The following is a 20061-nucleotide window of genomic DNA, read 5'->3' as shown; positions in this document are numbered from 1 at the left end:
GAAGGGCTACAAAGATGATTAGGGGACTGGAGCATCTCTCTTATGAGGAAAGGCTGAGAGAGCTGGGCCTGTTCAGCCTGGAGAAGAGAAGGCTGAGAGGAGATCTTATCAACATGTACAAGTATCTGAAGGGAGGGTATCAAGAGGATGGAGCCAGACTCTTTTCAGTGGTGCCCAGTGACAGGACGCGAGGCAACGGGCACAAACTGAAACACAGGAAGTTCCCTCTGAATATGAGGAAAAACTTTTTCACTGTGAGGGTGACAGAGCACTGGCACAGGTTTCCCAGAGAGGTTGTGGAGTCTCCTTCTCTGGAGATATTCAAAACATGCCTGGATGCCATCCTGTGCAATGTGCTCTAGGTGACCCTGCTTGAGCAGGGGAGTTGGACTAGATGATCTCCAGAGGTCCCTTCCAACCTCAACCATTCTGTGATTCTGTGATCTCGCAGTGGTACTGGGGAACTTTAATACTTGAAAAGGGATTTGAGACCCTCAGAGATGATGGTGCTCTTCCCATGTAAAGAATATACTTTACCCCACGCATGGATTTAGAGAGGTAAAGGGCAGCTGAGGATGGGTTAAGCCTTTTATTTATTATTAGCTAGACCAAAGGCTTTGAAGCCACAGTCATTCATCAGGTGGAGCTACTCTGTGACATGCAAGGTACACACTTCATGCCTAATCAGTACAGAAATTGTATCAGTGGCCCTGCAGGGGTGAGTGGGAGGATACCTGATGAAGACCATGTGATTAAATTCACTTCTAAGGAGGATGTGGATTGCATGGTTCCATGGTTTGGCTGTTTCTTGATACTCTGGCTTTTTTATTGCACATATTTTTTATTCAGCAAAACATTTTTCAGAAACTATTTGCATTCAAAGATTTTAGGCCACCAGAGAGCATTTTGAGCACTTGAACTGAGTTACATTACCTTGCTAATCAGTATGACAAATGGTATAACACAGCACTCTCTGTATTACCAAATATTCCCTGTTCTCTGAGTTTGTAATTTGTTTAGTAATTCTTTGGGATAGGATGAGGGAGGAAGAAGGTACATTTCCTCTTTTCTTCTGATTGGTTTCTTTTGATACATAATTTTTTAGCTTGACTGAGTCCAGTCCCAAAATGTCTGCTCTGGGGGCACAGGGTCACAGTAAGGTTACGTATGGGATCCCCTGATCAGTGTATTTTCTGGGTCTGTCTGAAAAATCTCAGGTTTAGATTAAAAAAGATCCCATTTTTCTGAAATTGCAAAATTATGGGGAAACAAATCATTTTTGACAACAGCCACTGACAGGGAAAAAAGACAAAATGCTCTATTAGTGGCATGTGGATACAGTTAGGTGGTTATGTTATATGGAAATATCTATTTTTTTGCATATATCTTTTTGCAAATGTTGTACTAATAGCTCCTATTGAAATGAAATTATTTTAAGTGCTGGTATCAACTTGAAACATTTGGATGGTCCTGAATTTATATTTTCTACTTTTCTGTGGGAGAGAGGGGAAATATTAACATTAATATGTTCCAATCTGGAATAATTTTTGAGGGTTCAGATTTCAAAATCTTGAACAGCACATTTTTTTCCTTTTTTTTTCCCCTAAGAAACTTATTTCTAAAGTTTTAAGAGCAGTGAATCTCTGAAACAGCTGGAGAACCTCCATTCTACTAGTTCTCTTTTGCGCTATGCCAGCATTTTCAGGCCTATATTAAAAGCATTTATTCATCTTGGAATTCAAAAGCCCAGATTTTAGCTATGGTTTTCCTCTTGTCCATGTAAGAAAACTTTCAGCACAAAAAAAATCAGGAATTAGAAATAGTTCCCCTGGTACATATGATCTTTGGCTAAACTGATCTGTGAAATGTTTGTGGTTATATGGTTTTGGTTAGCTACAGAGATTCATTATCAGAGGTGTTACATGGAGCTTCTACAATGTAGCATCACGTAAATGCAGGGATCAACAGATGGTTGTTCAACAGTTACTGTATGCTGAGCTATATAAGTCATCAATCGTTTTCATGTATGGAAATGGTCTATTTAAGTTTCTCAAGAGAACTGCAGATCTTGCAGTTCTTTCTGTTGACTTCACACAATCCAACTTTTAAACGCGATCTGCTTAAAAACAAATCATCATCAGTGGTGATGTGGATCAGCAATTCTGCATGAGCCCTCAAGGTATATGAAAGGACACCTCCATGATATTAAAAAATCAGCTGGAAATCTCTTTCAATCTGTAAGGATTCCAGCATGTAAAACACACATAATAGTGCATGGGCTGATATAGGAGAATGCACAGAAGGCAAAACTAGCCATATGGTAAAAGATTTTTAATTAGGCTTTGAATATTATTCTTATTGCTCCAGGTTACTCAGTGTAATAAGATAGATAAGGCTTTGTGCAGAGTAATATCATTAAATGTATGAATACAACTCTGAAATGGCATTTTTCCCTCCTGTTTCATCTACTTAGGGTTTTCGTAAGGCCTTGAGGCTGAACTGCGGTTAAATTCTCCTGCAGATTTTTAATGAAAATTCAAACTGATCATTCAAATTGATCATCTAAAAATATCTTCTCTGCCTACTGCAATCCTGCCTTCCTTTTAACTGTCTCTCAAAAATCTGATACAATACACAAAAGTTCTAGAATACTCAAAGAAATTCATAGTCCCTATTACCCTAAAATATGTTAACATCCATAATTCTTGAGCCAAATACTGAGCCAAGTTCTACCTTCAATTAAGTAGGGAAAAATAAGCCTTCAGTTTAAAAAAAATCCCTAATATATTGCTAATTACATATTACCTTAAGGTAAAACCTATCCTTGTAGGGTTCTTACTGTGATAAGTGATATAGTGTTCTCTAGCATTTGATGAAAGGATTTACAGGTATGAAATGGAAATGAAATAATAATAATTATAATAATAGTATCCCTTTGAAACATGCCTTCTATTTTAATCTCCAAATATCGAAGGTACACAACTGATTCACAGTTGAAACTTTTGCAGCTTGATCTGTTAGGAACTCTTACTTTTTCAGTGCAATGGAGAACAGTGATCTGAGCCAAGGCTTGTTCCAGATTGTGGAGATGATACTCTAACAAACGTGTAAGTGGAAGACCCTGTCCCTGAGCACATTTACACGGTGGAGCCCTGCAGGTATGCAACCCTTGGGTTTACTCACAGACCGGATATTGCGATGAAAGGGCACATGGCTGGTTGAGCCTCCTTGTTGTATTGCAGTAGGATGTATGAGCAAAGCAGAGTTGCCTCCCTCAGCTTGGCTCTCCAGCTGCATAGACAGGACACAGCTGCCTCCTAGAAAGAACCCAACTCATCATTCAAACTGAACTTTCTCATCCAGGATTACGGGTCTTGCAGTCACACTGGCTATATAAATCTAAACATACCTCCATCCTTTCCAGAGTGAAACAGATACTAGAGAAAATCCCTTTATTCCTAAGCACCATGGAAATTTCAAGTCACATAGCATACACAGGTACACTCACATTTTTGGAATAGGAAAGATGAGCTGGAGGATGTCTAGGATAAGGGCGCATTTTTCATTCCCCCCCCCCCTTTTTATTTACAGGAAGTGCTATTTGCCACAGGACAGACACACTCTACAGCATGATATATTCTCCTTCACTCATAGGTCTTACTTGTACCAGCAGCAGTGGACTGAGAAGGGGAGCCAGCATTTCACTGGAGGGTATTTCAGCAATTAGAGAGCTATCTAAATGGTATTTAGATACCGTAGCTGGTCAGGCCAGCTATGCATTTGCTTGTCACATTCACTGCAAACTGTCAGCTGGCTGCACTCACAGCCTCTTTCCTATTCCCCTTCCCATTTCATGGCATATTTAGGGAGATCCCCAAAGCAAATCAGGTGAAACCTAAGCAACTTCTCTCTTGTCAAGGCTGTAGGTTCAAAAGTGACATTTTCATCTCCTCAGTGCTGAAGTTCCTGAAAAACACCCATGGCAGTGTACTGGCAGGGAAGGTTATTTTGGGATAGGCACTGTTTCTTTCTTTTCCTTCTCTTTCAAAAAATGTTAGTAATTTCTACCACTGTGCAGGAAGTCTTTTACTGTGGTGTTCAGGAGGCTCTTGAATTCTTGTCCCACTGATTACAGAGCAGACAGTTTGCAATCTGATTGCATTCAGACTTGCAGCCATCCAGCCACACACACACAGACACACACACACCCCAACAGCACTGATGATGCTTTAGCATCATGAAAAGCTGCATGCACTGAAAAAAAGTTTTGATGTTGCATCAACATGTCCAAAGGAAGAAATACTTAGAATTTAATAATAAATCAAAGAGCAAGGCCTTTAAACCTTTCCTCTCCAGAAATGTGTATGCTCCTATATATTACTTACAAGTTACTATATAGGAAATCCTCAGTCACCTCAGCTCTGCAGCACCCTAGGTGAGAAAAGCATCATATTGTGGCAAAAAGGCTAGCCAGCATGAGGAGAGCCCTCTTCTCTACCTGGGGACATCCACCATGACTTGGCATGTCACTTAATCTTGCTGTGTGCCTTGTTTCCACATCTTTAAAATGGGAATAAATAGCATTTTGCTACTTCCTAGGGACTTTGGTCTCTAGGACACAAGATGTAAAAATCTTCTGTCTATAAGCCAGCCAGCAAGTCCCAGTGGGCTTATGTGTGGGGAGCTGACCTGTCCTCCTTCCTCCTCCCTCCCCTTCAAGCACAGTGGCAGGCAGCCTGCAGACAAGGTGACACACAGGCAGGCTCAGTGCAATGCATAGGCCCTCTAATATTCTCTGGGTACTTGCCAGATTAAACCCTGCAGGATCTCTGCCGAATCAAATCTGTGTCTCCACTGCACTCTCAACAATCAATAGGATGACTGTAAACCAGCAGCGCTGTCTGCTGTCTCTGGGCTCTGCCCTAGTATCRTGTTGCTGGGCTCCAGCCTGGGTAATGCGAGGTTTAAAGCAGAGCTGAGCAGCCGCCCCCAGACTAAGTCAGCTCCAGCTGCGAGACTACATGCTGCAGGGGAAACTAAACCTAGGGGACTTTGCAAAACTGCTGGGACCACTGACGTGAGAGGGAGGTTGACATATACCATGCCTGGTTTTGTTTGGGAGTTTTTATGTTAACTTTTGAGTTCTCTCTTAAAGTTTTCATAGACATCAAAGGGAAACTTAACACTGATTTAACTTAAGAGGAGCTTGGGCCTCTGTGTGTGGGGTAGCATGTATGTATGTATGTATGCACATACATGCTTATGAAACCAGAAACAGAAAAGAGCATCTCTGCATTGTAGCCTTCAATAATCTTTTAGTTTAAGGACCCATTTTAAGGATGAGATTAACAGCAACAATGTAATAACTTGGAGAATGACAGTTACTGAATCATCCTAACCTAGTTTTGCTGGTACCTACCCAGCATGGAGCAATACAAAAACACTTCAGAGGTGTCAGCACACGAGCAAGGCAGGGAAGAGCTTCTAGTCCTTGCAAAAGCTCTTCTCTGTGGACTTTCAAAAGAAGGGTCTTGGCCTGTTGTGCACATGGGCTGGCAGTTCAACCTGCCCTCACTGGGCCTCAGGGGAGTGAGACTCGGCATCCAAAAGCATGGCAGCAGGAGCAAGGCCTGCATTATTACAATGGCTGAGCAGGTGAAGTGCTGCGCCCTGCAGTCCCATGACACACTGCTGGACATAATCTCTGGGGACCTTCACACGCAGGTCTGCATCCTATGCCTGCTGCCTGGGTGCATCTTCCCCCGGCAGCTTTGGCAGGAGCCCAGGCTACAAGACAGCTCAGCTCCTCCCCTGCATGGCCTCAGTGGCCTCGGCGGATCCCCGCGCCCTGGCCGTTGCCTCCAAGGACGTCACCTGGCTTTTGCCACCTCTTTCAAGACCCACCTCCCCGGGGAAGAGACCGGGACGGTCCGCAGCCGCCACGTCTGAAGGCAGCCTCTACAAAGCAGTGCGCAACGACACCTGCGCACGCAGCCCCGCGACGCCCCAAAATGGCCGCCGCCGCCGCCGCCACCGCCCGCCGTTGGGAGGCCCCGCCCCCTGGTGGCGCGGCGCGGCCGCCCTCCCTCCCTCCCTCCCTCCCGCGGCGAAACGCTCAGGCCGGAACCTTCTTTCTAGAGGGAGCACGGAAGGTTTGGCGGGTGGACCGCGTCGCGCCGGAAGCCGCCCCCCGCGCCGCCGCCAACGGGCGCGTCATGGCAGGCTGGGGGCTGCTGGGCCTCTTGGGGGCCCGGCTGTGGGCCCGGGGGCCGGGGAGGCCGCTCCGGGCGGCGGCGGCTTCCGCCGACAGGTAGCGGGAGGTCTGGGAGGGGGAAGGGCTGCGGCAGCGGCGGGCGGGCCCGGGCGGGAGAGGCGGCGGCGGGAAGAGCAGAGCGGGGCGCCGCGGGGGCTCGGGCCTGTCGCAGCTCCGGGGTGAAGCCCCCTCGCCGGCACCTTCCCCCCGCCAGTGCCGCCTGGAGGCCTCTGGGCGCAGCCTGCCCGCAGGTTGCGGCCCGGCGGCCCCGTGCGGCGCCCGGGGAGTGTCTGAGCGCGGAGGGTGGCAGGGTTTTGAGGTGCTCAAGCCTAGCCCGATCTGCGTGGGAGCTATGCCAGTATGTGCCCATCTGTAACCTAAGCATCTTCATTTCGTAGCGAGTGATGTGACTTACTGTTTTGAGTTGCCGGCTGTTGCTAACAGGTAGCCATGTGCATGGCCTGGCTTGGCTGCAAAGAGGAAATAATACATTTAAACATGCAGAACGGTCTGCCCTCCTCTTTAACTTAATACAGGGGAAGATGCTCAGTGATGTGAAGACTTAAATAGTTTAAAATGTTATTGCATTCATGGCTGTGCTGGTGGCGCAGGATTTTTGGGTGCTTTTCATCCATGTCAAAGCACAATCCAGCAGTGTAGTTTAAACCTTTTTTAACTGTACTGTAGAATAATCTATTTCTTTTTCCTTACAGAGGATTAAGAGGCATTCAGGCCTTCCCCCCCCCCCCCATGGCAGTCACAAAATTATGGTAGCACAGATAAACTGCTGCACGCAGCTGTAGTTAAACTGCATCAGTGAACATAGAATCAGAGTTGTCTGGGTGGAAAGGACCTCAGGGGGTCTCTAGTCCAACCTCCTGCTCCAAGCAGGGTCAGCCAGGAAGTCAGACYGGGTTGCTCAGGGCTTTGGCCAGTCGGATCCTGGGATCTTCCAAGGACAGAGACTGCATGACCTCTCTGGGCCCCTGTTCCAAATTTCTCCTTTATGAAATTCATCAGGTTCCTCATTGGCCCATGCCTCTGAATGACAGCCTTGCCCTTGAGCATATTAATCGTTCCCTTCAATTTAATGTTATTCACAAACTTCATAAGGGTGCACTTCATCTCTTCTTACAGGCCTTTGAGAAAGACATTAAATAGGACAAGCCCCCAAATAGTCTCTTGAGGAACTCTGCTTCTGGCAGAGTACAAACCGTGAACCACAACCCCTACAGCCTGATGATCCAGCCAGGTTCTCACCTGTCTGGTAGCCCACCCATCCGTACCCTGACATCCTCGCTTGTATAGAAGGATGCTGTGGGAGACTGTGCTGAAAGCCTTGCTAAGGTCAAATTAAATGACATCCACTGTTTTCCCTTCATCCACAGCTCCAGGGTTTTTATCATAGAAGGAGTGGTTTCTTCATTTGTTGTTATTTGCCTACCTTCAGTGTATTTTTAGAATACTTTAGAAGTTAGATGCAAATGTGACAAATAATTAGGTGTTGGTGGTCAGGGATGGCTAGTTTGAGTGATGATGGTTGAATAGCCTACTAGTATGATTTCGGTCTTTACAACTGTTAACTGTATTACATTATGTAATATATACTACTTGATTATATCATTACAGTCCTACATGTTGTGAGACATTATATAAACTGATGAGAAATTTAAACTTTTTCCCATCACTGGGTAGGGGACAGCTGGGCTTTGTGGTCAGGTATGTTAACAGTACAACGTGGTGGAGTGAGCATCTTTCTGAAGAGAATGTCGAGTTCCTCAAGAAGAGAACTGCAGAAGAGTACAAAGCTCAGACAGCCAGCAAGCTGTGCCCTCTGAAAGATGAACCATGGCCATTGAATGAGTGGAAACCAGGTGAGAAAGTATCTATTTCTCAAAACCAAACTTATGCCATAATTATTTTTGTTGTGTTGTTGCATTCAGTAACATCAGGCTTGTGTCCTGTAAAGCATCGTCCTTTTTGCTGTTTCCTCAATCATCTTAACCTCTGCAAGGAACAAAATATTCTGTTCTAAGTTTTGCTATTGTCCCTGAGGATCTTCTTGTGGATTCACAGACTCTGTACCATGTTGTTGGTTGCTGTCAAATGATGTGAACCTTTGAAGAGCCAAAATCTTTGTTGTGTTCTAATCCACAAGACTTCTGAATTGCTGAAGTAGTATTGTATCTTCTTCAGAGTTTAGCAGTAGTTACAAGAACATTTTCAAGTTCATGTACTTTATATTCTAGGGGGTCTTCTTGATGAATACCTAGTTTATTATCTTGTCATTGTGCAGAAATGGCACTGACAAAATGATGATTTTGATTAAAAACTAAGTTCTAAATTAACACATTGTAATACTTTAAATGTTCTTTAGAGAACTGATGTATTACATTTGCTTATCTATTTGGGAGATGTGTGGGTTTTTGAAAGTTAAAGGTTTTATTCTTCATCTTGTGTGTTTTGTTTTTCAAGCTGTGGACTGTCAGAAGCCTTAAGAGAGTGCCCCTGCTATGCAGTTACACTAACAAAAAATGCAAAGGTTGGGATGGGAGGAATCTACTACAGGAATCTTTCTATTAGTTAATTTGGCTCTAGGATTCTACATGGGAGTCATATTTTTTTCACCAAAAATGAGCCTGAAGTATTGTTTGTTCTGATCTTAGTGACGAACTGTTTTGCAGGTTGTATCAAAGGCAATTTGTACAAAAGAATTTACTACTATAATGTTAAAAACAAAGGAGCAGGTTATTCCAAGCCTACCCACAGGGAGTCAGAGGTTTTTTCTCTCCTTCCTCTGATCTGGCCCTTAGGAAAAGTCTGAGTTGAAGAGGCTTTGCAGGATGTTCTGTAGGTCATGAGTTTGGCTCTTTCAAAGATTGAGTGTGGAGTTGCATTCGTGTTCTGTTTTGATCTACAGGTTCCATCAGAGTTGGTGTCGTTGCAGTAAAATTGGGCATGATGCCAATATGGACCAAGTCAGGAAAAAAACACGCAGTCACGCTACTTAAGGTGAAATGAATCATGCGGAATTTCATCTCCTGTAATGTATTCAGATTGTTAACTGGAAGTTTCAGGCAAAGTGAAACTATATTTGCAGAGTAGGAAATCCCAAAGATTTCTTTCAGCGTGCATAGCATGCTGTGCCTATTCTCTGTTTTTATACTCTAAATTTTCTAGGAACCGTCTGCCTTCTACATCAGATATTCAGTGATGCAGAACTGTGCATGGTATGCATGAGGGAGAAAAGAAGAGAGGACAACATAAAGCTGGGATTCACTCCCTGCTTCACTACTTTTTGCCAACTGCAGGCACTTGGGAATTGGTTTCACCTGGCTTGCTGAGCCTTTGTAGCCCTGAAGCTGCTGCTTTGTGTACTCTGGCAGATACTACTGTGATGAGGCTGCTTTTCCAACCTGTTACTGCCATATAAACAACTGAGGCTGTGAAGGACCTCATGTTTACAGCGCAAGGGAATAGGAGTCAGTAATGTAGACTCTTCTTATTGCATGCTTTGCAGTTGCATTTGGTCACGATTTTACATGTCTTGCAGGTAAAAGGTGGCTATAAAAGTTGATTCAATTTCTAGAGCATTCATGAAAACATGGTTTGTGTTCTACTAATGTTTTTCCTAAGATAGGTCTTTAAGGATTGGGGAAAAAAAGTGTATTATAAAAAATTGGCACTTTCTGCTATTTGTACTCTGCATCTCCTTTTAAAAGAGCACAAATGAAATCTGAGACTGACTTTTTTTGACTTGTTTTGATAATCTCTTAATAGTGTTTATTTGGGTACAAGCAGATGTGTGTGTTCTAAGACTTTTTTTTTCTTTTTTAAGGTGCAAGATTGCCATGTTTTAAAGTACATTTCAAAAGAAGATTCAGGTGGAAAATCACCTAAGCTAATTGTTGGAGGGAAAAACGCATCTCCTTTTTCGGTAAGTAAACTGTTTTGGATGTTTAGTTGTTTCTGTTGTCATTACAGTACTACAACAGCACAAGTAGACTTCTCTGCAAGATTAATTTGCAGATATGTAGATTTTTGGAATGGATCTTTTGTCAGATTCTCTCTTGCTTATTTCTTTAATGGTAGTCTCAATTTTTGGTTAAGTGGCATAAATAGGTGTTTTCTCACCTATTTATGATTGTTCTTCCTGAGAGTCTAGAAAGTGAGGAACAACTTGCTGAAGTTTTTTTGCCCCTTGTTACTGTAAGGAAGTTGCTTTGATGCGAAGCATCCCGTGGTAGTGGATGAGTCTGCAGGGCCTTTAGCAGTATAGAAACAACAGGTGTCTTCCCCACATTTGCGAGGGTTCAATACGGAACCAAGACTGCAAGATACACATGTTAAAGATCTGTCGTGGACTCATCAGGATCCATCAGTTTTTAGATGACATTGTTCTGTGGTTGACTCTTCTATACTGTTTTATTTGCCTTCGTTGTAATTTTGCCATGAGTCTGTTGAGATTGTTCACTTGCATATAGCTTTACTGAGTAAAAAGTTTAAAACTTAAATTTTCAGTCAGATAGCTCCATGAATGTAGTTCATCAACAGCAGTATCAAAATGTGCTCACTTGTTTAGATGCTCCAAGTGCCTGATGTGGAATTCCCAGCCATCTTCAATAGCTATGGCTATCTAGCAAAGCTGTTGATCTTGAGGAGGAAAATTGAATTATAGATCAAGGCAGGAACAAAGCTTTACCTCAAAGGATTGCATTTTCTGTGATTCTATAAAATAGAAATTCTATAGAGATATTCTATAGAGAATATTCTATTCTATAGAGAATCTATAAAATAGATTGCATTCTCTGTGATTCTATAAAATAGAACTGTGCACTCTTGCAGTGTTCTGACACTCGTTTGTTTGACTTAGGCCAGTGCAAAATAAGGCTTGTGATTATTAAGCAGATATTCACAGTTCAAAATTTGGGGGGTTTTGAGGATGCATACGTCCTTTTTTTTTTTTTTTTTTTTTTCCCAAACAGAAGGTTGTCCCAGAGCCTCAAAATGAATCCACATACTTTTTGTTTGCATTAGTGGAGGTGAGGGAAAAAGGAGCTTTTTTCATTTGATAAACTTGTTGGCTTTTATGGGGTATTCTTGTGATTTTTGGAGAGGCGCATWTTTTAAGGTATCTTCCTTTTATTCAGTGGGTTTATGTCATGTTTCACCACCATTGCTTCTACATTTCATGTGTCTATTCTATCACTTCAGTCCATTTCCACTTTTAGTGTGTAACACTTTTCCCTGGAGGAATTACAGCTGTGCTTTTTCCTCCCTGTTACCTTGATTCAAGACATACAAAAATCATGGGAGTCTAAAGATTTTCAAATGGCATTTTGCACAGTGGACTCCTTACTGTTGAAATTTTTATAAAGATGACATTAGCAGTGATTCAATATGTTTTCTGAGTAATATGCAGGGAACAAGGAAGAAAACAGAGGATTTCTATTTAAACAGCTTGTGGCCTGATAAACTTTCTTCAAACCAGAACTACTTAAAATGTCAACTCAAGGGTTTTTTAATGTTTTGAATTATGTTAATACTTCTCTTAGAAGTAATTTTTTCCAAATTAGCTCCTATTAATTTGGTTAAACTTACATTTTTTTAATAAAGAAAATTGACTAAATATCCTTAGACAAAATTTGTAGTCAGGACTTGGCCTAAATCTGAGTTCTTAATAATTATTGTTGTCATTGTGTAAATTACATAATTTATAAGAGAGAATCTGGCGTGCAGTTTCTAACAGTTTTAGTTATTGAGGTACCAGCAAATTTTGTCTTTCTACGGTTAAAATACAGGTTTGAATCATTGCTGTCTTTATTACTTTTGTATGTTTCTTTTCCCTCTGAAGTGTCTGAATGTAAGAATTAAAAGAAAGCTGACTGATTCTGTATTGTATTAGCATAAGCAGTTTATCTTCTGTTAATTCCTCATAGGAACATCTGTCTTCCTCAGATTCCTCACAGCTACTGATCTTAATGAATTCAGTCTAATGATCCCCTCAGTAATTTCACTAACAGTGTGTTTCATCTATTTCTTTTAAGTGTCAAATTGTTTAAAAATGATAAGTGATATTCACATTCTTAGCAATAAGGGTTTTTTTCTTCTTACCTTGATTTATGTCAGTCTGAGTCTTTTAATGATTTTTTTAAATTCAAAATATTCTCAAAAAGTACAATTCTTTCAGTGTTTTAATTATTTAAAAAAAATTTTATATCCTGCTGGCTTATTGATCATTTTTCTATAATATTGAAAGATTTATTAGGTTTTGAAATATGAACGCTTGAGAATTCATTCAATATTTTTGCAGTAATGCAAGGCTTTGTAAAGACTGCAGTGTTTTGTTTGTAGGAATACATCTCTGTGACTTGACTGCTTGAGGAAAATTTGTTTCTATTGTTGAAGTAGAACAATGAAACACTATAGTAGGTCTTTTAGAAGTGAGTGATTTTTACCGTTTGGCTTTACTATGCTTTCTTTCAATTGTGGTAGTTCTTTCCAGACACCAAGCAGTGTTCAACTTGCTGTCATCTAAGGAGGCAATTGTACGTAGTGCTGGAAATAAAGGATTGGTTTGCAGGCGTTTAATAGAGAAGGGATTTGATTTATTTTAAATCCTTACGTATGGTACAATCTGGTAGTCATCTTTCATTAATTCATCAAGTTTTTGTGGCCTTTGGGGGATTTTGTATTTAATAGATGACTTTCTAAAAATGGTATTTGAAATGTTTTGTATTATGAGTTCATGTTAACAAATCAATTTCAATAAAAAAATAATTAACCTTCAAAGACTTTGAATCCACATTTCCTCTTCAAATAAGAAGATGGGTTTATAAATGCAAAAGTTCTGTTTTGTGTCTAATTAAGTCAGAGATGCTTTGTCATCCCACTCCTCCCATTCTTCGCAAAACTTCCACTGTTCTCATAACACTTACTTATATATTTTTAAAAAGAAAATGAAGGGCAACATGTAGGTTTTCAAAAACAACTAACTTACATTTAAAAAGTTATTCACATTATTTTCTCTGAAAATACAGAGAAACATTTTTTGTTTGGGAGAGGGGTAATTGCACAGAACTTTTGAGAAGTGAACCTCAGAGATGTGACTATCCAAGTGTGACCGTGCTGGCAGATGTTTAAATTGCTTTCCACAAGTATTCATCCGAAGAAAAATCAGCTTCATTGTTTTTTCCTGCAGCCTCAGTTTTCCTGCATCATTGTTTCCACTGACAGGTATCTTCTCAATGGTCAGCTCTTTTCTGTGAGTTGTCTAGTTTAAAGCAGCTGAGAACAATTTAAAGTATTTTTAACTTTGTCAGAATTCACTACAATGAAGGACTCTTCTTTATTAAATCAACAATGGTTTGGTACTGAGTGCAGTTGATACATCTTAAATATATGATCATAAACTCATTCTTCATCTTTTTTACCCCTTCTCTGTCCAGAGAATCTATATTCAGTTCCATGGGAAGCTAAGCATCTCCAGAATTTTTTGCAAGACAAGGCCTTATTTGTCTGGTTTTCTTTATTAGATGGAAGAAGTGTTATTTGTGATGCTGTAGAACTAAGTCATTTTTAACAGCTTTGAGAAAGAAAATGCTTTTAAATGACTACAAAACTTGAATAGTGTTAAATTCAAGAAAAAGCAGTAATACATTTTATGTACATTCTACATGGCTGGTTTCCCTCTTTTGATTTTAGAAATCTTCATAAATGCCTTGGTCATACAATGTAACTGTGTAGTAACGAGCTGATAGAAAGTAAAAAGCAGATAGAGATGATTTAAATTATTTCATATAGACTTAAAATGCTTGTGTCAAGATAAGTGTAGTATGATATGTCTGTTTCTCTGAGCAGTGTTGACAGTCTGTGACAGTCTTGATCCCTGCATATCTTAAGATCACTTCTTTTTATGGCTGCTCTTTCTTACAGAAATCGGAGTCTGAAATGGAAATTTTTAGAGAAGCTGGAGTACCACGGAAACAGAAAACTACAACATTTAATGTAACAGATGATGCCATCATTAAACCAGGTAATCTTTCTGAGCTACAGAATAGTATATGTGTGATTGTTTAATGTCCTCCACTTCTTGTAAATTTGGACTAAGTTGTGAAACGTATGTTTGTTTGTTTTTGTACAGAAAATTCTGAATTCTTATTTATCATTGAGCTTAGCTTTTCATTTTTTAGGGAAAAAATAGAAAATAGCCTTTATTTTCTAGATGATAAGAAGTAGGATTTTCCCTTTTTCTTAAGAATTCTGTTTCCATTGCTTAGAAAATAAGTATGATCCAAACCAGCTAGTCTTAACATTGAGTTACAAAATAAATGTAAACTTGATTTAAGTGTTGGAAATAAATATGCATGCGTTATTTTTCTCTGATAGTCATTATGAGAGGGACACCAAGTTGTTCATGGTAATGTTTCTTGGGGCATAAAGTTGTAGTTTGAAGTTTGGGGATTTTTTGCTTCAGAAGTATGACTGACTGCTGTCCTGTATGATGTCATTTTTTTCTGGCAGTTTGCAAAGTAGAACTTAATAAAATGCATTATACTGATTTTCAGTGAGAACATCTGCTATCAGAAGTTTGGAGATTTCATAAAAAGTTTTATGTTTTTAGGAATTTCTTAGATTGTGTATTTAAGTAGCTCTTATTTTCTGCTTTTTGCTAGTATCATAGGCGTTTGCCTTTTTTTCCCCAAGAGTTGCATAGAGTAGGAGGTTCTAATGCGTTACAGCTGTATATGCCAGTAGATAAAGTTTTTTGAAAGAGATTTCTAAGACAGTGTGACAACTGATAAATATCCAGTCTGGCATGAAGAGGAAGTCTGGACTGATAAATAGAAGCAAAGGCTTGAGATATAGCAGAAATGCAAGTTTTCAATAAATTGATTTTGCAGTGTGCATGTATTTGTGTGTAAATAAAATGTCCATAGCATCCTTCACGTTTCTCATTTTATCTCAGTTGCTTGTTGCTGACAGGCTGTTTTCCCTGTGCGTGTAAGCATTGTATAAAGAACATCATAATATGAGGATTTTTATGCTTGAGACTTAGTAGAGATTTACATCATTCCAGTTTGAATTCATACAGAGATTTGAAAACAACATGAAAATGGACACAGACATGATGAAGTGATGGAATTTCATTTATTTAATTGACTTAAATCAGGCCGGAAACTCTGTTAAAGCTGCAGCTGCATGGCTCTTCAGATTAAAGTTCATTATAATGACCTGAGTTTTCAATTCTGTTTTCCTTTTAAATGTTGTTAAGAGTAGAATGTTGCATTTGGATAACAAAAATTCCTGAAGACAAAGTAACTTAATTAAAATTAAAGCTTTGATCCTACAAGCACTTAGGCACAAATGAGTAACTGTGTTCAGATGAGTGATGTCAATGACCTACAGTAGCACAATTTCTGTTAAAAGGTAGCATATGCGTAATTCCCCAGTGGATGAAACTGGGGATGAAACTTTTATCATAGTCTCTAGTTTGAAAAAAAAACAAAAACAAAAAACCCTTTGTTTTAACAAAGAGGAGGCTTTGCAAAACTTTTCTTCTTCCAACCCTGTTTTTAAGGAAAGTATTTTTTAAAATACGTTCCAGCTTTTGAGGTGCTTGTATTTTTAAGTAGAACATGTTCTGTTTTCTTGCCAAGTTTGTTTATTGTAAGAGTCTTAATTATGTTGGACTTTGTAAGTGTTTGAATTGCAACATTTCTAAGTAAAGCCCAAAGTCTGCTCTCCTACCCATCTGAAATTGGGCTAGCAACTGAGAAATTTGCTTAAGTAGCAAGTACAAAGCATCTGTTTTAGTAATAGAAGTTTATAAATAAGAGCAAATAATACATGAAAACAAGACAAAGTTTCATTTCCTTTCCTGTGACTATCCTCTACCCTGTATGATGATGACTCAATACTGTTTTGGATTTCAGCACTTAGTTGAACATGATCTCTCCTCTTCTTTTGAAGGTACTCCTTTGTATGCTGCTCACTTCCGCCCAGGGCAGTTCGTGGATGTTACTGCAAAAACGTAGGTTCCTAACCTTTTCACGTGTAGGGTGCATCTTTCAAATGAGTTGATTTCCCCTGCTGTGCTTTGGCTGGGACTCACGGCTAACAAAAGCCAAAATTCAGTTCCAAGGGGAGTGGCAGAAAATAGAAGTCCATTCAGCTAGTGGGTCAAAAATACCAAATTCTCTTTTCCACTGAAGTTTACTTTTGATTTTGAGCACCTCAGGTAATCAAATAGTACTGTGAGGGCTGTGGTCCTGCATGTGTTGCATGTAACAAGTATATGATTAGCACTGAAAGTCTTGATAAACAGCTTGAGGAAAAAGGTGGTCAAGCTTAGCACAGGCCAGGAGGTCTATAATGCAGCATATGTGGTACGTAGAGGTGGGGGATAAATATTGAGAGGCTTCAGCACTCAGAAGAGGTGCTTAATTTTGATTTGGTGAAGAGATGCAAGGAGAGATGGAAGTGTGTGGACAGAGAAGCAGCAAGACAGTGATACATTTAGCAGGACAACAGAGCTGTCACAATCCTATATTGTTTTCTCTCATATTACAGCTCATCTCCTCTGCCAGCAACCCGCTAATGATCTTTTACTTTAACATGGGAGGAATGTTTTTCTCTCAGACCACTGTGAATGCCAAGTTAGGGCTCAAGTTGTAGAGGGTGTCAAAAGAATAACTGGCACCTTGCCACAAAGACTAGTCATGCCTCTTCTATTACATGCATAATTTCTACTGCCCAAGAGAGTTGAAAACTGTTATCTCAGTGTTTCAGTGAAGTGTATTTTTGTTATATTGTGATACCAAGATGACATTTTCCATTTGATGTTTAATTTTTTTGTGTGATGGAGATAATACCTAACAGGCTTTGTTGAAATATCATACATTGTAATTATCTTTTTTGTGTAGTGCTTACAAAGGTCAAATATTGTTCCCATTATTATTCTTGTGTATATATAGGGAAGCTGACCATATCAGTGTAGCAGAGTCACCAGTTCTAATAACCCTGAGCAGATCTGTGAGGGTAGCCTATTGAAAATCTATTTACTGTATCTAAAATTTCGATCTAAGGAAGACAAGTCGTTGACTGGAATTAGTATTTGTCTATGTCAAACTTGCTTATGTAATACCTGGACCTGGTATATTATTCATGTAGCTTCTAAATTGTCTTCAATGAACAGCCTTTAACTCACAGCAGCTTATTCTGCAGCTGCTCAAGTTGAATAGTTTCCCTTGTAGAAGAGCTATTGAAAGCATATCTTGATTTTGTTCAACTCTTTGCATGGCATTGTAGATCTGCTTTAAATGACTCAGCCTTTCTAAAATATAGGCATGTATTACTTTGAAAGGCAAGAAAGATGGAATAATTCAAGTAGTTATTTTGTGGAGATTATTGGACCTGTTTTTGTTAAACAAGGAGTTCCTCATCCCTGTTTAGGTTGCTCCTTACAAAAATTAGGAAGCTGTTCTTAGTTACGGTCTGAACAAACTACTGTCTCTGCATTTCAGAAAGATCTTGGTTAGTATCTTGATTTGATTTGGTTACCAAAGTGTAGATTTTTTTTTTTTCCATTTTTGGATTGCCTCCTTTTAAACTCTCCTTGAAAAAACATTTTTGTCTAATTCTTTTGAAATGTTTTGATTCATTCATACTTCAGTGAGAAAACCACCGTCATGGAAACAAGAAGACTTAGTTAAAGATGCATGCAGTTTGTTTTTATTCTAAGTCTTGTAAATTGTTCAACACCGTATGAGCAGCTTTTAAACACTGACAGTAGACAGCCTGCATGTCTGCATGCTGTCTGTCTTCAGCATGAAGCATTTTCCTTAATATTTATTTTAAGTGATTTAAAAGCTTGGTCCTTAAGTTTCATAGTTGCTAGATCAGAGGTTGTGTTGCTGATTCCCTTTTTTGCTGCTTTACAGCCTGATTCATGGACGTTTYGGGAAGCCGTTGGAATATCAGAAATTCTGCCAATACAAAGAAAAAGCAAATAGTAATTTCCTTTGAAATGTATAAGAAGTAGGTGGTGATTATGGAGAGTTAGCAGCTTATTTAACCTTTTCTAGGTTAACCATGTAGTCCAAACCTGAAAATACACTCTACAATTTTCTAAAATTATTTGACTAAATAGTTATAATTCTTCTTCTTTACAGCATCTAAATAATTGTCTTTTAAATCTACTAGGTTTGAAGAGTTAGCAGCAAACTAAATCGTGGCTTAATTAGAGTGCTTTATTCCAGTAGTTTTCTAAATAAATGTTGGCTAATTAGGTATTGACATTTTACTTAAACCTGGAAAATAAGGTTCTATACAAAATTATGTGATTGACTTTAACAGCTGCTTTCCTGCAGGTGAGACTAGAACAACTGTGTCTAATTAAACTCTATTTTTAATTCTACAGAACCATTATTTTCATTTCATTTAACCTTTGCCTTAGTCTTAGTTTTGCATATTCCTGATGCCTACGATTCCTTTATGGAACACAGGTAAGCATGCTTTAATGAAATGACTGATATGATGAAATTCCCTGTATGGCGTAAGACTGGTGATATCTAATATATCCAGTCTAATTAAGATAGGTCTCATGCAAGCTTGCCTGTTCAGATGCTGTGTCTAATGTTACTATTGTCAGAACAAAAATAATCCTTCATTCAAGCCAAGATCTTAGGACAACAAGCAGAAGATGGCATACAGAAATCTCAACAGTATAAATGGGATGAGAAAACTTCTGTTTTAACACAACCACTTGATAACATTATCTGAGATACTGCACGTGTAACTTGACCTTCTCAGAGTGAAATGTAGATATTAATTTTCTTTAATATATGGTTCTGGATTAAGAGCCCAGTTTGACAAGCCTTAATGTTTTTGAAAAGTCTTTATTTGGAGCTAGCAGAACTATGCCCATTGTTATTTCAGAGTTTTGCCTCTTCTTATGCACGTTTGAATTTATTCTAAATTGGAATTGTATTGTGTCTCCTTTTAAGACTTTATAAAATTTAATGAACAAGATTTAATGGGATATCAGTAGTTAGGGCTTTCTACGGGAAATTGGGAATTCTTTTGAATCAGTCTTAAATGAAAAGGTGATGCAGATTACCAGAAGCAAAGTGAGCTCCAGGAGAGGTACATGTTTTGGTCAGAATCTCTTATGCATACTTTGRCTAATGTGAAATTACATTTTAAAATAGGATATATTGCATATGTGATAACTATATGTTTTAATCTTTTGATTTGGCTGGCTCATACTAAATGTTAAAAACTGTTTGTTAGAAATGAACTCATGAGGCTTTTTTAAGTAATAAAAGATCTGGTATTCTCATTTGGAATATTTCTGTCTCATTGACTCTGGAAAATGTTGCTTTAGATTTAGTCTCAGGGGTTTGGGTTTTTTTTGTATTTTATTAATGATACTTGCTGTATACATTCACTTTTAGTGATTTAAGGAAGGTGAAAAAGGCAATTAAACAGTTTGAAACCAATAAATCTGATACTAAGATCTGACACCTGACATCTGTTTAGAAGTTGACAAGAATATATTCTTATAAGTACTGGTTAATTTTTTGATGGAATTCAGAAGGTTTAAGACAAATGTAAACTATATAATTTTTTTCTGGTTTTCTGTACTATTTCTTCTGAAAGAACAGCCTGCATCTTAAGTTCTCTGCCTTGTTTAGGACGACTATTAGAGTCAAAAACATTTTGTGTTTCATACAATTGCTGGAAGAATGTAAAATCTTTGTGTTAGAAATAAAGATAAATTTTTGTGTTCATAATAAATTTTTTCT

General features: G+C 39.1%; 1 protein-coding gene across 1 annotated transcript in view; it reads left to right on the top strand.

Moving 5' to 3' along the window:
- The first annotated feature begins 6133 nt into the window (after nt 1-6133).
- The window catches only part of MRPL3 (mitochondrial ribosomal protein L3), a 28534-nt gene continuing 14606 nt past the window's right edge, over nt 6134-20061 (top strand). Inside the window, exons 1-6 of the mRNA XM_026090643.1 lie at nt 6134-6310; nt 7949-8127; nt 9174-9265; nt 10092-10190; nt 14189-14288; nt 16226-16286. Coding sequence (XP_025946428.1) covers nt 6216-6310; nt 7949-8127; nt 9174-9265; nt 10092-10190; nt 14189-14288; nt 16226-16286 — 626 coding nt within the window. The 5' untranslated portion in view covers nt 6134-6215. The remainder of the gene's footprint in view (nt 6311-7948; nt 8128-9173; nt 9266-10091; nt 10191-14188; nt 14289-16225; nt 16287-20061) is intronic.

Source organism: Apteryx rowi, unplaced genomic scaffold (assembly GCF_003343035.1).
Source record: "Apteryx rowi isolate R43461 unplaced genomic scaffold, aptRow1 scaffold_868, whole genome shotgun sequence".
NCBI lineage: Eukaryota > Metazoa > Chordata > Aves > Apterygiformes > Apterygidae > Apteryx > Apteryx rowi.
This window is presented reverse-complemented; position numbering and strand designations above follow the sequence as displayed.